The sequence below is a fragment of the Centropristis striata genome, chromosome 4 (assembly GCF_030273125.1).
Source record: "Centropristis striata isolate RG_2023a ecotype Rhode Island chromosome 4, C.striata_1.0, whole genome shotgun sequence".
In the NCBI taxonomy this organism is placed as follows: Eukaryota; Metazoa; Chordata; class Actinopteri; order Perciformes; family Serranidae; genus Centropristis; species Centropristis striata.
In genome coordinates this window covers 33,287,252-33,299,687 of record NC_081520.1, presented here as the reverse complement: position 1 = coordinate 33,299,687, position 12,436 = coordinate 33,287,252, and the positions used below count along the sequence as shown (strand labels likewise).

Genomic DNA, 12,436 nt, shown 5'->3' with positions numbered 1-12,436 from the left:
CTTAAATGGGCAACAGGAATGGCTGAGCTGAAAACCACTTACATTGGGTATTAGAGAATTTTAAGTTAATGTGTAAATATATACAGTATATATATTAAAATTAATTTTAAGTAAGAAGAAATGACCAAACCATTCATTTATATTGATGTATGGAAAATCTTGTATATTTGTTTTGTATATATAAAAAAAAAAATCTATATTCATGGTGTTGCAGTCAGTAATTTGAAGCTTTTATGCTTTTAAATCAACACTTGGACACAGTGGGGACCAAAAGCACAAGTGATTATCTCCGCTTTTTCGTATCAGATCCCTTGTGTTCAAAATCTGTGTTCATGAGAGTCTGGAGGTTCATTTTTCACTGGAGGGCTGGACTCTTTGTTGCTTCTCTGCGCTCTCCAAATTGTAAACAGTCCTCGAAGTGAGAAAACGACGGCAATGAGTGCGAAATAACTGGCGTATATGATGAACTGCAAAAAAAAAAAAAAGGGTTCAAAACAGCAATGAGTGGACATACAAACAGTTCTGCTACATCTACAGACTGACATTTTCTGGTCAGACTACTCACCTGAGGGATGATACCCAGGCCCAGCCCTCTACTGTCAACCACAATCGCAGTGATGATCGTCTGCAGAGCCAATGCTCCAAAGTTGTTTGCTCCAAAGACAAGTGCATATCTTTCCATTGACAGGTCAGCTGCAATCTGGTACCTAAGAGAAGTATTGTTCATATAAATATGCGCTTGTCCTGTTCTGCCTGCAATAAAAAATAGTCTGAATAATGTTAAAACAACCCCTTTTCTAATACAGCACTTACATGGCTATTGTTATCAGCAGCATGTACAGGCCCTTGAAAACGATGTAACCAGCGTAGCAGATCCATATATTGCCGATGAAGGTCATGAGGAAGAGTGCAGCTGCCCCGAGTCCAGAGAAACCACCCAGGGCCAGCTCCCCCCACTGTTCCCATCTCACCTCAGTGAAGCCTATACCGTAGGATGTTGCTGCACCTGCAAAACACAGTGATTAAGTACTCAATTTAATAAGCACTGAGAAAATGGGTGCTATAAAATTGGAATAAAGGAAGCATTTTAGTTATTTCACTTCCTAGTCTTTATTCTGCACTGGAAACCTGTACATAATGAGGTTGCTTACTAAACAGGTACCCAACTGCCTCCACGCCTCCGTTGTAGATGCTGAAGTTCTGAGAAGGCTGCACATGCTCCCACAGCACCTGCAGGGTACGTTGTAGTGATTATTAAGGTGGTGCTAACACTGTAGAAGCCCTGAGAGGGAAGTGAAGGGGGAGAAAAAAAGTCTGGTGATTTTCTAAAGCTGATCTAAATTGGTTTTGTTCCCTTTAAGATTAAGATTCATTACTTTATTAATCCCACAATGGGGAAATTCAACCTCTGCATGGGGGGGATTTTACCAGGATAATCTTAAATTCATTAAAATGTGAAACTGGTTGAAAAAAAGTTTTTCCAGTCGGAGAAAAAAAGTTAGTTGCCAGGATAAGTTGTTTCTTCTGGAAAAACAGGTTTGCCAGGTGATTTTTAAATTACTTTTTTTTTTTTTTTCCAGTTGTGTGTGCACTAGCTCATGATCTAAATAAGGTATTGTTTTCTTTTACGTGAGTTTTAATTTGGTGATTTTTCAAGTGAAACAAAAAGTAACTTTTTTAACAGTAACATTTTTGATATTTCCCAATTCTTCAATTGATTATTTAAGTCATAAACACAGAAGAAAAAAACATTTTGTCAAAATTTAGTTTTTTGAATTTTTATTTTTTATCATTTTCACTTCTGTTAAAGTGATCACTTAATAAATACAGTCATGGAAAAAATTATCAGACCACCTTTGTTTCCTTCAGTTTATTGTTAATTTTAATGCCTGGTACAACTAAAGGTACATTTGTTTGGACAAATATAATGATCACAAATATAGCTCATAAGAGTTTACTTTAAGAGCTGATATCTAGCCATTTTCCATGGTTTTCTTAATAATGATTTTGGTTATTATCAAGAAAACCATGGAAAATGTCTAGATTTCAGCCCTTAAATTTAACTCTTATGAGCTATATTTGTTATCATTATATCTCTCCAAACAAATGTACCTTTAGTTGTATCATGCATTAAAATGAACAAGAAATTGAAGGAAAAGGGTGGTCTAATATTTTTTTCCATGACTGTATGTGCAAACAAAGCAGGTATGCAGCTTTTTAATTTAAACTTTTTGTTTGTTTCCTCCACAACTCACCTGCACATAGTTGACCGTCTGGTTATAGCCGCAGGTGGCCATTGCCCACCACAGTGACCAGTAGAGCAGCTGTCTGGAGGAGTAGCACTGGCAGAAGTCCCTCCACAGCTGGAGGAGTACTTGGCTGCAGTTCTCTGCACCAACCGTCTCCTCATGCTCCTCAGCCGTAGTAACTATTTCATCCAGTCCTACTCCTGGTTCATGCTTTCTTTCACCTTTCTCCACCTTTCTCTCCTCTCTCATTTCTTCCAGGGACACTTTTGCTCCGCTTGTGTGTTCTGTTGCATCCACAGTCCCATCTACATGCATCTCTGTCCCCTCTGTTGCTGTTTTCTGTCCAGCATGTTTGTGATGAAAGAACATGCTCTTCTGTGGCATTGGCAGGAGGCAGGAAACGAAGAGAGCGATGGCTGTTAGAACTAGAGTGAGCACCAATATGTTGTTGTAGGACATGAGGTCAAAGCTGACGAGCAGCTGACCCAGCACAGAGCCCACTGTGTAACCCAGGAGCTGGACACTCCGACAATAAGACGTGGCCTTCCGGTACCTCTTCAGATCTATCACGCTGTAATAAACAAAGTCAAAATGTCACGTCTGTTCCAACAATGCAACGTACAAACCCCTGACGCCTGGCAGTGTATCTACAGTGCATGACCTGTAGATGTAGGAGAAGTAGGCCACCTCGCTGGCTGTCACCACCCCGTAGAAGAACTGCATGGCCTGCATGGCTGGCACACTTTTCAGCCAGAGTAGCATCCCTGTGGTGATGAACAGGACGACACACTGGAACACCACCACAGGCTTGTAACGCAGCCAGTCAGTCAGCAGGAACACTGGCAGCAGCACAGACAGGTAAGTGTATGTCCACACTGGGAAAATTTGATTGTTTACCTATTAGGGAAACACCAATAGATAATTATGTATGAGCTAATGCAAGAACTGTATTACATCATAGCATTAAATCAAATGTTTATAACAGCGATTGGATTTTTATTGCTCAAGCAATAAAGATTGCATTTAACTCTTTACTGGGATTCACCAACTTGGTTGTTTTTTTAATGATTTAACATGCATAACAGTACAAGGAGGTTGATATTTTTAGTATTCTTTACCATACAATATTTTTCTTATTCATGATTTGCCTAAAGGGACAGTTCACCTGAAAAATCAAAAATGCATACATTTTTCTTATCTGTTGTTCTGTTTATCAGTCTATGTTGTTGGGTTGTCGGACATGCTCAAAGTGCAAAAAAATATATACATTTATTAACCTTAACAGCAATGAACCGGTTGCTACAACAGACTTTGTAGGAGCTGAACTAGAAAGAAAATTGTTCCTTCACAAAACTGCTCACAAGAAGGTCTGTGAATCTATCTTGAGATCTTTATCATGATTTCTGCAAAGAGACATTGCTGTTAAGATTGCTGTTTTTCTTGGCACTTTGAGCACAACAAGTGAAGTGCCATCTAGTTTCATTACATTTAAGAGAAGGCAGATACAGTCATGGGAAAAATTATTAGACCACCCTTGTTTTCTTCAGTTTATTGTTTATTTTAATGCCTGGTACAACTAAAGGTACATCTGTTTGGAGAAACAGAATTTAAGAGCTGATATCATCCCCAGAAAGTCATGTCAAGGAATAGGATCGGATGGGTAAAGTTTTTTTTAGATGTATATAAATATATACTGGTGCTACGGAGTATTTGAGAAAAAGGTTTCAGAAAGGGCTTCAAAATAAGAGCACAGTCATTTTAAAAACAAGCAGATATGTTCAATCTTTTCTTACACACACACACACACACACACACACACACATGCACACACATACAGTCATGAAAAAATTTTTTAGACCACCCTTTTCCTTCAATTTCTTGTTCATTTTAATGGTAATGATTTTGGTCATTATCAAGAAAACCATGGAAAAGGGCTAGATATCAGCTCTTAAAATAAACTCTTATGAGCAATTTTTGTTGTTATCATTCTGTTCTATTTGTCCAAACAAATGTACCTTTAGTTATACCAGACATTGAAATGAACAAGAAATTGAAAAAAACAATGGTCTCTAAGTTTTTCCATGACTGTATCTCTAACTTGAATTCATGAGTATCTCCAAAACTTGGCAACTCACAAAAACAATCTAGAATGATACATAGCGTTAGGTAAGAGGAGAAATATGTATTTTAGATTTTGTTGTGACCTGTCCCTTTAAGGCATCTTTCTTTGTATGTATACCTGTTCTGTTGTCAGATTCTTGTCTGGTCCTGTCAAGTATGGGATGAGGAAAGGCTCCAGGGGTTTAACTGTGCTGAAGAATCCATAAATGCACAGCAGAGTGGTGGGATACCTCCAGCCTGCTCTCCACCTCCTCACTGCCTCCATCTTCTGCCGTTCTTCTACCTGTCTTAGGTGTGTGTATGTTCGTCTGCGGGCTACTCTTTCTGTCTTGCCACCTTGTGGGAAACACTTATGGCTGTGTTAGTGTCGTACTTGTTTTGTCAATCAACAACCCGGTCAAAGAGCAGCACTGCCCTGAGGACACACACGTGTCACAAATTAAACAGGCAACCAAGCAAATGCCAGGACTTTATCTTTAATGTGCTTCACTAACATTACCTGTTGTAATTGCAGCGCTATTGTGCTGTTTGGCTTCCTCAGTAGGTTCTTGTAGAGATAACAAATATAACAAAAACACCTGTGGGGTGGGTCAGCAACTAAGGGCCATTGTTGTACCTAGTGGCCCCATTTTTAGACAGTAAGATGCTTAGTTTTACACTAATGGTGTGTTGTTTGTGAATGTTTCGTTCACTTTGAACTAATCTTTTATATGACCGGGGAGCAATGAGTACTCTCAGTGAGTGTCTGATTCATTTTCACGCAGTGCATCCCCCACTCAGTTGAGTCCCTATAGCAATCATTTCTGTTTCCTGTCCTGACTATGCGTATTCAAGTTTGAGTCTCTCATTCATTTGTCATGTGACAGCCTGCCGGGCTGAGCAGCAGAAATGAGTCGAATCGTTCGTGTCTCAAAATAGATTGTCGGGTTTGTTTCTTTCATTCATTTGTCACGTGACAGCTACCTAAAGTCACTGTAGAGGAACTAAATGATTCGTTCACGATGCATAACAATGCTGCGTCAATCAGCATCCCATTGGTCCCAGTGATGTGGTGCTTCTTTGCACCTCCTTGGTTTTCACATGGTTTCATTTATCCTTTATTTATTTCTCGAGGAATCATTGAGGGCAACCCCTCATTTACAATGATGTCGAGAGTACAGAGAAAACACAATGAAGAACAAACAGCACAGATGAAACATTTGAAAAACATTAGAAACAGTTACAGTGAAAGGCAGAGTTATTGGTTATCATAGTTTTAAACTGACCCATAGTTATAATGGTGTTGAATTTGAATGAATGTTGTAAGATGTTCCAGGTAGATTCAGCAGAAACACTGAAAGCAGTTTTTCCATATTTTTTTGTTCTACTGGCTGCTGCACTTACAGTATGAACGATATGAGTTTTAAAAAAATATTTGTTTAATTTACCATCACAAGAGTCAGTGATCTGAGTCAGTAAAAAGACTTCCCAACGCTATTTTACACTCATTAGATGACAGTAATACTGTTAAAGTATGAATATTTTATTACCCATAAACAAATAGAACAATCACCTGCTTGTTTAGTATTATCATGTATCTAACAGTTATATGAGCTTGGTCAGAAACACTCAGCAGAGATCACCTCCACATTGGCCTCTTGTTCTTTGGTTTCTGTGTGCTCAGGATGCCGTCGATTCATACAGGCGGTGTAGGTCCCTCGAATCAGAAAGAGCACCGAGATGGCAGCGTAGTAGCTCCCGTAGATAATGAACTGCAGAGAAAGGACTCAGTCACCCTCAACATTATTATGTTATACATATACTGTATATACTGCCCTACAAAGCCTAACTAAAAGTAACTACATTTTGGGTCAAAATTTAGTTATAACTAAAGATGAACCCCTTGATGTCTGTTTTATCTCGTGACAAAGTTTTAGATTTCATTTTTATATAAAAACTAATAATAAAAAAAAATGTATATAAAAACCACAAAATCCAACTCAAAACCAAGCAGTAATTGCACTTACGACGGTCTGCTTTCTCTCTCTCTCTCTCTCTCTCTCTATATATATATATATATATATATATATACACTAATTTAAACATAAAAATAATAGAAATTATAAGTTTATTTGAAAGGGAAATTATTATCTAGATACTGATTAAGTAAAAAAAGTGAGATTTAGACAAAAATATAACATTTCTTTATAATATTAAGTCTAAAATACACAAATCTTTGAATAGAGTTGTTAAACAATTTTAAATACATTTATAACAAAATCAATTTGAAAATGTTTATTCACTGAAAACAAAACATAATAGCTGAAATAAGACAACAACATTGTGTTTTACTGCACTCTGTTTTTGCATTACTATTAGGACCTTTTACAGCAATGCAGTAACTACGTTTTTGGGGTTAAAAGTCAAATAAATCATCATGATTTTTGAGCATAAAAATTACATCATCAATACATGTAGAAATAAGTGTCATATCACTTACCTACCTATAACTTATTTGGCTGGGAGGTTAAAACATGTTAAAAAAAAAACTTTAAAGCAGTTTTTCTCAGTTTTACCTTTTGCATAGTTACTGCAGTTAGACTTTGTAGGACAGATTAGCATATCAATGTTCTTCAAACCTGTTTGCATGTAACAATGGATGATAACCACCAGGGGTTGCTCTATGCTCACATATTAGTGTTTGTTATCCAACATAAATCTGCCACTTTCATTCTTGATCAGTGTCAGGTCATTCAGAGTGCTCTGCCATTGAATTAAGAAAAAAAGTAATAAACAAATACTGTATTTGCACATACCTGTGTCACAATGTCCAGTCCCAGTGAAGCTTCATCAACAACTATACCTGTTATAATGGTCTGCAGTGACAGGGCTATGAAAGTGTTGATCCCGAATGTCAAGGCATAGCACTCCATAGAGAGGTTGGATGCAATCTGAAATCTAAAATGAAAAAGTGTTAATCACATCTGAGAGAACTATGCTATATGCTTAGACTGACAGATGTTTACAAGCAATGCGAAATAAACTCAGAAAGAGATCACCATTCGTGATGGCAATTTAGTCATCTGGGTCCCTTTTTATGCAAAAAGTAATTAAAAAGTTGAGTTTGTTTTTCAGGCTATGTGCTCTGCTGTTAACTCACAGTAACACTGCAGAATAAATGTTGCATTTTGAGATATTGGCACTCATGCAGGAAGAACACATTTCCTCCTATTTTTGTTCAGATCGACGATTTGTTCTTATTTTGTTATAACCCATTGATTTCTGAGATTCATCAGTGTTTTCTTATTTTTGCTCTTCTCTTAGGAAAGAGAAAATGTTGCAAGTGTTCAAGATCACTCTTACCAAGATTAGATAAAAACACACATTCCACACATTGTAAAGTGTTAAATTGAGGACCATAAACATTATATTTACTGTACGTTGATTTCAATATTGTTGAAGTTCTTCTTTCTACAGCCTTCTTTTGGTGGTTTCTTTTCAACTCTTGTGCATATGTCAGAGTGTACAGTCACGGAAAAATTACATTAAAAAATTACATTTGTCCAAACAAATGTAGCTTTACTTGTACCAGGCATTAAAATGAACAATAAACTGAAGAAAACAATGGTCTAATATTTTTTTCCATGACTGTATGTAGCTTATTTTTACACGGCACAGCACCTGCTCTTACATAGTATTTCAGGAGCATTACCTATGTGAATAAACAATTATTCATCATTCAGCACACCTGAGTGAGAGCAGATTTGGATGGCTAAAAAATTGGCGGTGCATCTGGAGTTGACATGAATTAAGAGAAAATTAGATCAAATATGCTGCATGAAGCCCATTCTACAGTGAACATACGTTGTGATGGTGATGAGAAGCATGTAGCAGGATTTGAATATGACATAACCAGCATAGCATGCCCAGATACTACTGGTGAACGCCATCAGAAACACAGCACCCGTCCCCACAGCTGAGAACATCCCCAGTGCCAGCTCTCCCCACACGGCCCAGGTCACCTTGATGTGGCCCACAGAGAAGGCTGCTGCAGCACCTGGCCCATAGAAGAGAATGATGAAGTGATTAATCTGTCGTTCCAGTGGGCTACACCTCCACTGTGCCTGTGCATCCTTGTTGTGATTCATTCATTAATCCTAACAGCAACATTTATTTCCCTGAATGAGGGTACAACAAACAGCAGTGTGGCTCCTAAAGAAAACCCTATGCACATACATGCCTTCGGCCCCTGCCTATTATGATGAACCATTTTCACTCAGCTCTTGGAATCAACTATCAGCAATAATCTGAGAATCCATTACCTCCTAACTCTATCTCCTTAATTGAAGCAATTACTCTTCTTCTTCTCATGCTGAGCCAGGTTGAGCATAAGCCAACAGGACCATGGTGCAGCTATCCCATTTCAAAATCAATACATAGTTTCCATTTAATCAGGTATCCAGTACCACCTGGAATGGCATGGTTGTTTTCTTTTAATTGAAGGTTTTTATAGGTCTATGTGCCATCAGACATGGAAGCTTTTAATGATACAGTTAAATTTTATTTTGCGCTATATAACTGCAGTGGTTGTGCTGCAGGCTTCTGCCGGCCGGCCCATGTTAATTGAAGTCGTGGTTCAATCAGTCATCTCCTGCTTCTGAAATATCCCGTTCTCCAGTCCAGTGTTCACAAGTAATTTCTACTCCTCATTATATGCATTTTGTGCACACTATTCTATGAAAACTCAAATCTTGTTTATAATAATGTTTTGGCAGGTAATCTTGATTTATATAAACTCACTTCTTTCCGGCATAAACCACAAATCACGCTCTCGCCTCCGACTGGTTCAAAATGCAGCAGCTAGGCTTCCTACTGGTTTTAACAGACGACAGCACATTACTCCAATTTTAGCTTGTCTTCATTGGCTCCCTGCTTGTTTTAGAATTGATTTTAAGATTTTACTGATCACTTTAAAGCACGTCAGGGGCTGGCTCCAATTACATTTGCCGAAATACTGACCCCTTATGAACCAGCCTTAGGTCGTCGGGCAGGCCCCTCCCGGCTGTTCCAAAGTCTAGGCTCAAAACTAAAGGTGATAGGGCTTTTGCCATCAGGGACCCTCGACTGTGGAAAACCCTGCCTGAGGACCTAAGGCTCTCTGAATCAGTGAATTCTTTTAAGTCACTTTTTTTAAGTCAAGTTTTATTAATGCTTGTTTTGTCAAAGCACTTTATGAACAGTGTTTTTAAAGGTGGTATATAAATAAAGGTATTATAATTATCATAATTATTATTATATATTCACTATATTTCTGTCATTGTCAACAAATCACATGGAAAACACAAAATTGCTCAATTACAACCAGTCTTACCTACAAGGGAGCAGGCAGCCTCGACGCCTCCGTTGTAGACAGATGATGTGGCAGATGGTTCTATATGATCCCACATTAGTTGGATGTAATTGAAAACCTGCACGTAACCAGCTGTGGCCAGAGCCCACCACAGGGACCAGTAGATTAAATTCCTGCATGGTGGTAATTATCAAAACAGATGAATATAGTGATTGTAATTAAACGGCTATCTTATGAGTACCACTATATGAATACATTAGAGATTTGTGTGTGTGGCTTGAATTTATAAAAAATCTGAAAAAAGAGAATACCTGGAAGAATACGACTCCTTGAAGCTTTGCCATAGTAGACGGCCTGCAGTGACCACATTTTCTCCGCTGCACCAGCCAGCACTGCCATTTTGCTCCATGTTCTCTTTACCAGAGCCAACCTCGTCCCTATCCATCACTGGTTCCTTAGGCCCGTCCTGCTGGGACTGTGCGCCCACAGCTGCAGCATTTCTCCCTTTGAAGAACAGGCTCCTCTGGGGCATGGGCAACCAGAAGGAGATGAGAAAAGCCATGCTTACAATCCCCAGAGTGATAGCATTGATGTAGAAGTAGTCCAATCCTGTTTATTAGAGTTCAAACTGCATCAGTGCTTGCTCAAATTGCTCGAGACATTTTGTAATAGGAGATATTAGTTATCTGCCTTGAAGGTTGTTCTTCATTTAAAGGAGAAAATACATCCAATATTTGTTGAGTATTTTGTTAATCCCTACCTGCTATGGAGACCAGGACCTGGCCCAGGCTGGCACCAAATGTATATCCAGCTAGCATGGCACTGCGCAGGTAACCAGTGGCTCTTTGGTAATTCTCTACTGGAATCACACTGTAAATGTAGGAAAGGTAAGCCACCTCTGTGGAAGTGACTACGGCATAGTTGACCTGTTGGTAAGATGGAACAGTTTTAGAGATTGCAACCTTGTGCCAGTAATACAATGCAATATATCTTTAGAAGTTCTTTTGAGAATGCAACAGTGCAGCAATACGTTATTATGGATTGTAGGATTGTAGTCTTATGCTTTATCCAAATTTGTTTTTTTTTTACACTCTATGGTACGCATTATGATGCCAGTTAGGGGACAAAAATGGTTGGAGTGTTTGTGTGTTTGTCTTAAAATAGACTAAATTAACATAATCTGAAGAAATTGTATGATTCTTTTTTCTTTTGGAAGTTTTTGGGGTTTGTTGTCCGGAGGCAACATTGTACCATAACGGCGCACAAGTGAAAAATAGAGTTTTTAAAATTAATTGTAACATAATTTATTGAATAAACATGTGACAAAGATTTAGTAACTTCAACTGGGTACAATACATAACATTTTAAATTTAAAAACATTATAAAAGGGACTTTTTAACCGGTTTCTTGTCTGAATGTTGCCTGTAGACCATTGAAATATGAAACTATCAAAAATGAAGGCTACATGAAGAACATTACTATTAAAGTGAGTTTGAAGCATATTTATCAATTTTCAGTGGACCTGAAGGAAGACCATAGAAGCCAGACCCGGGGCAAAGCAGAGCAAGATGTAGTTGGTGACCAGGAAGAATCCTTGGACTACAATGAGGGGCTTGTGCCTCAGAAAGTCAGTCAGGAGGAAGACTGGGAAAAGGAAAGCCAGGTAGGAATAGGTCCAGATAGGGAACAGGTAGTTGGTCACCTGTGGGAAACAAAACTCCTGATTCAGGTGCACTGTTTCTGAGTCTTTGTCCATGGCTTGTTTATGTCATTGACAATCAAAACAGAACACAGTCTGTCTCAGAAAAAAAGCTTCTTACCACTTCTTCTGAGATGTTCTTGTATGGTCCAATTAGGTATGGTGTGAGAAAGGGCTCTGCTACTCTGCAGTTAGCAAAAAACCCATAGAGTGACAGGACAGCGGTAGGATAAACCCAGCCAGAGGACTTCAACTTGGCCCAACAGCCCATGCTTGTACCTCAGCTGAATTTCCCACAGATCGCCTTAAGTTTTGAGTTTTCCAGCAGTTCTGTGTTGAAGTCAGACTACTTTGACTATTCCTCAGTTCACTGACAGCTCTATCTGTATTCATAGTAGCTAGAAAATACACACATAATCTTTATGATCTGCACGTGCCTTAGTCACAGTTTATGAGAGATAGACTTCAACCTATTGGGAAACAGAAGGATAGCTGAGAGGTGATAAAATTAGACTTCTTTCAGAGTTGGCTATCAGTAAAAGCCTGTGATAGATTATATCAAACAAGAAAGGAGACCATTTATCACACAGAAATGAAACTTCTTATTGTTAGGCAGAGGCAGGTAAATTAAGCCTGGGAATAAGATGACTCCCCCTCTGCAGCATAATGGCAATAAAGAGGCATTATTAGTAAGTGATTAACCAATTCTCTAACGGTGGCCTATAAAAGAGTTAAGCAGACAGCTGTACAAAGCAATATATAACATTTAAGTGCAATAGAACAATCATTCACAACATGAAACCAAACCCAATGTGGGACATTTGAATTCTGTGAGTCTCCAAACACATTGAGCAGCTCTACTGACCTATGCAAAAGAAATGCTTCAAAAAACAAACAAACAGGAATTCATGCCTTGAGCGTGACTTTATCGCTTCATTGGCTCCTTGTGTTATGTAAAGCCCCCAGGATGTGACCATAAAGCAGTGGTGGAATGTAAATGAGAACATTTACTCAACTGTGTGTACGAGTACTCTACTT

At 38.5% G+C, this 12,436-nt stretch overlaps 2 protein-coding genes across 2 annotated transcripts; both read right to left on the bottom strand.

Moving 5' to 3' along the window:
- Positions 1–203: 203 nt before the first annotated feature.
- slc19a3a (solute carrier family 19 member 3a) lies at positions 204–4,635 on the bottom strand. Its single transcript, XM_059331559.1, has 7 exons — positions 4,489–4,635; positions 2,911–3,146; positions 2,256–2,820; positions 1,152–1,230; positions 814–1,006; positions 566–707; positions 204–467 (listed from the first exon to the last, which is right to left on the bottom strand). The coding sequence occupies exons 1-7, from the start codon at positions 4,633–4,635 to the stop codon at positions 318–320; spliced, it is 1,512 nt and encodes a 503-aa protein (XP_059187542.1). The 3' UTR covers positions 204–317.
- Positions 4,636–5,968: 1,333 nt separating this feature from the next.
- Positions 5,969–11,669, bottom strand: slc19a3b (solute carrier family 19 member 3b). Its single transcript, XM_059331876.1, has 8 exons — positions 11,520–11,669; positions 11,222–11,401; positions 10,460–10,625; positions 10,011–10,308; positions 9,721–9,872; positions 8,214–8,406; positions 7,166–7,307; positions 5,969–6,121 (listed from the first exon to the last, which is right to left on the bottom strand). Exons 1-8 carry the CDS (start codon positions 11,667–11,669, stop codon positions 5,969–5,971), a joined length of 1,434 nt encoding a protein of 477 aa, XP_059187859.1.
- Positions 11,670–12,436: the final 767 nt, after the last annotated feature.

What these genes read in the sequence shown, in the direction of transcription:
- slc19a3a (XM_059331559.1), bottom strand. Translation starts at nt 4,635, where the DNA reads ATGGAGGCAGTGAGGAGGTGGAGAGCAGGCTGGAGGTATCCCACCACT. An exon ending in AGAATCTGACAACAGAACAG is followed by an intron (nt 3,147 to 4,488) that starts GTATACATACAA and finishes TTTCCCTAATAG; the next exon opens with GTAAACAATCAAATTTTCCC. An exon ending in GGCAGTTGGGTACCTGTTTA is followed by an intron (nt 1,007 to 1,151) that starts GTAAGCAACCTC and finishes TGTGTTTTGCAG; the next exon opens with GTGCAGCAACATCCTACGGT.
- slc19a3b (XM_059331876.1), bottom strand. Translation starts at nt 11,669, where the DNA reads ATGGGCTGTTGGGCCAAGTTGAAGTCCTCTGGCTGGGTTTATCCTACC. An exon ending in GGTCCTGGTCTCCATAGCAG is followed by an intron (nt 10,309 to 10,459) that starts GTAGGGATTAAC and finishes TCTAATAAACAG; the next exon opens with GATTGGACTACTTCTACATC. An exon ending in GACTGGACATTGTGACACAG is followed by an intron (nt 6,122 to 7,165) that starts GTATGTGCAAAT and finishes CTTTCTCTGCAG; the next exon opens with TTCATTATCTACGGGAGCTA.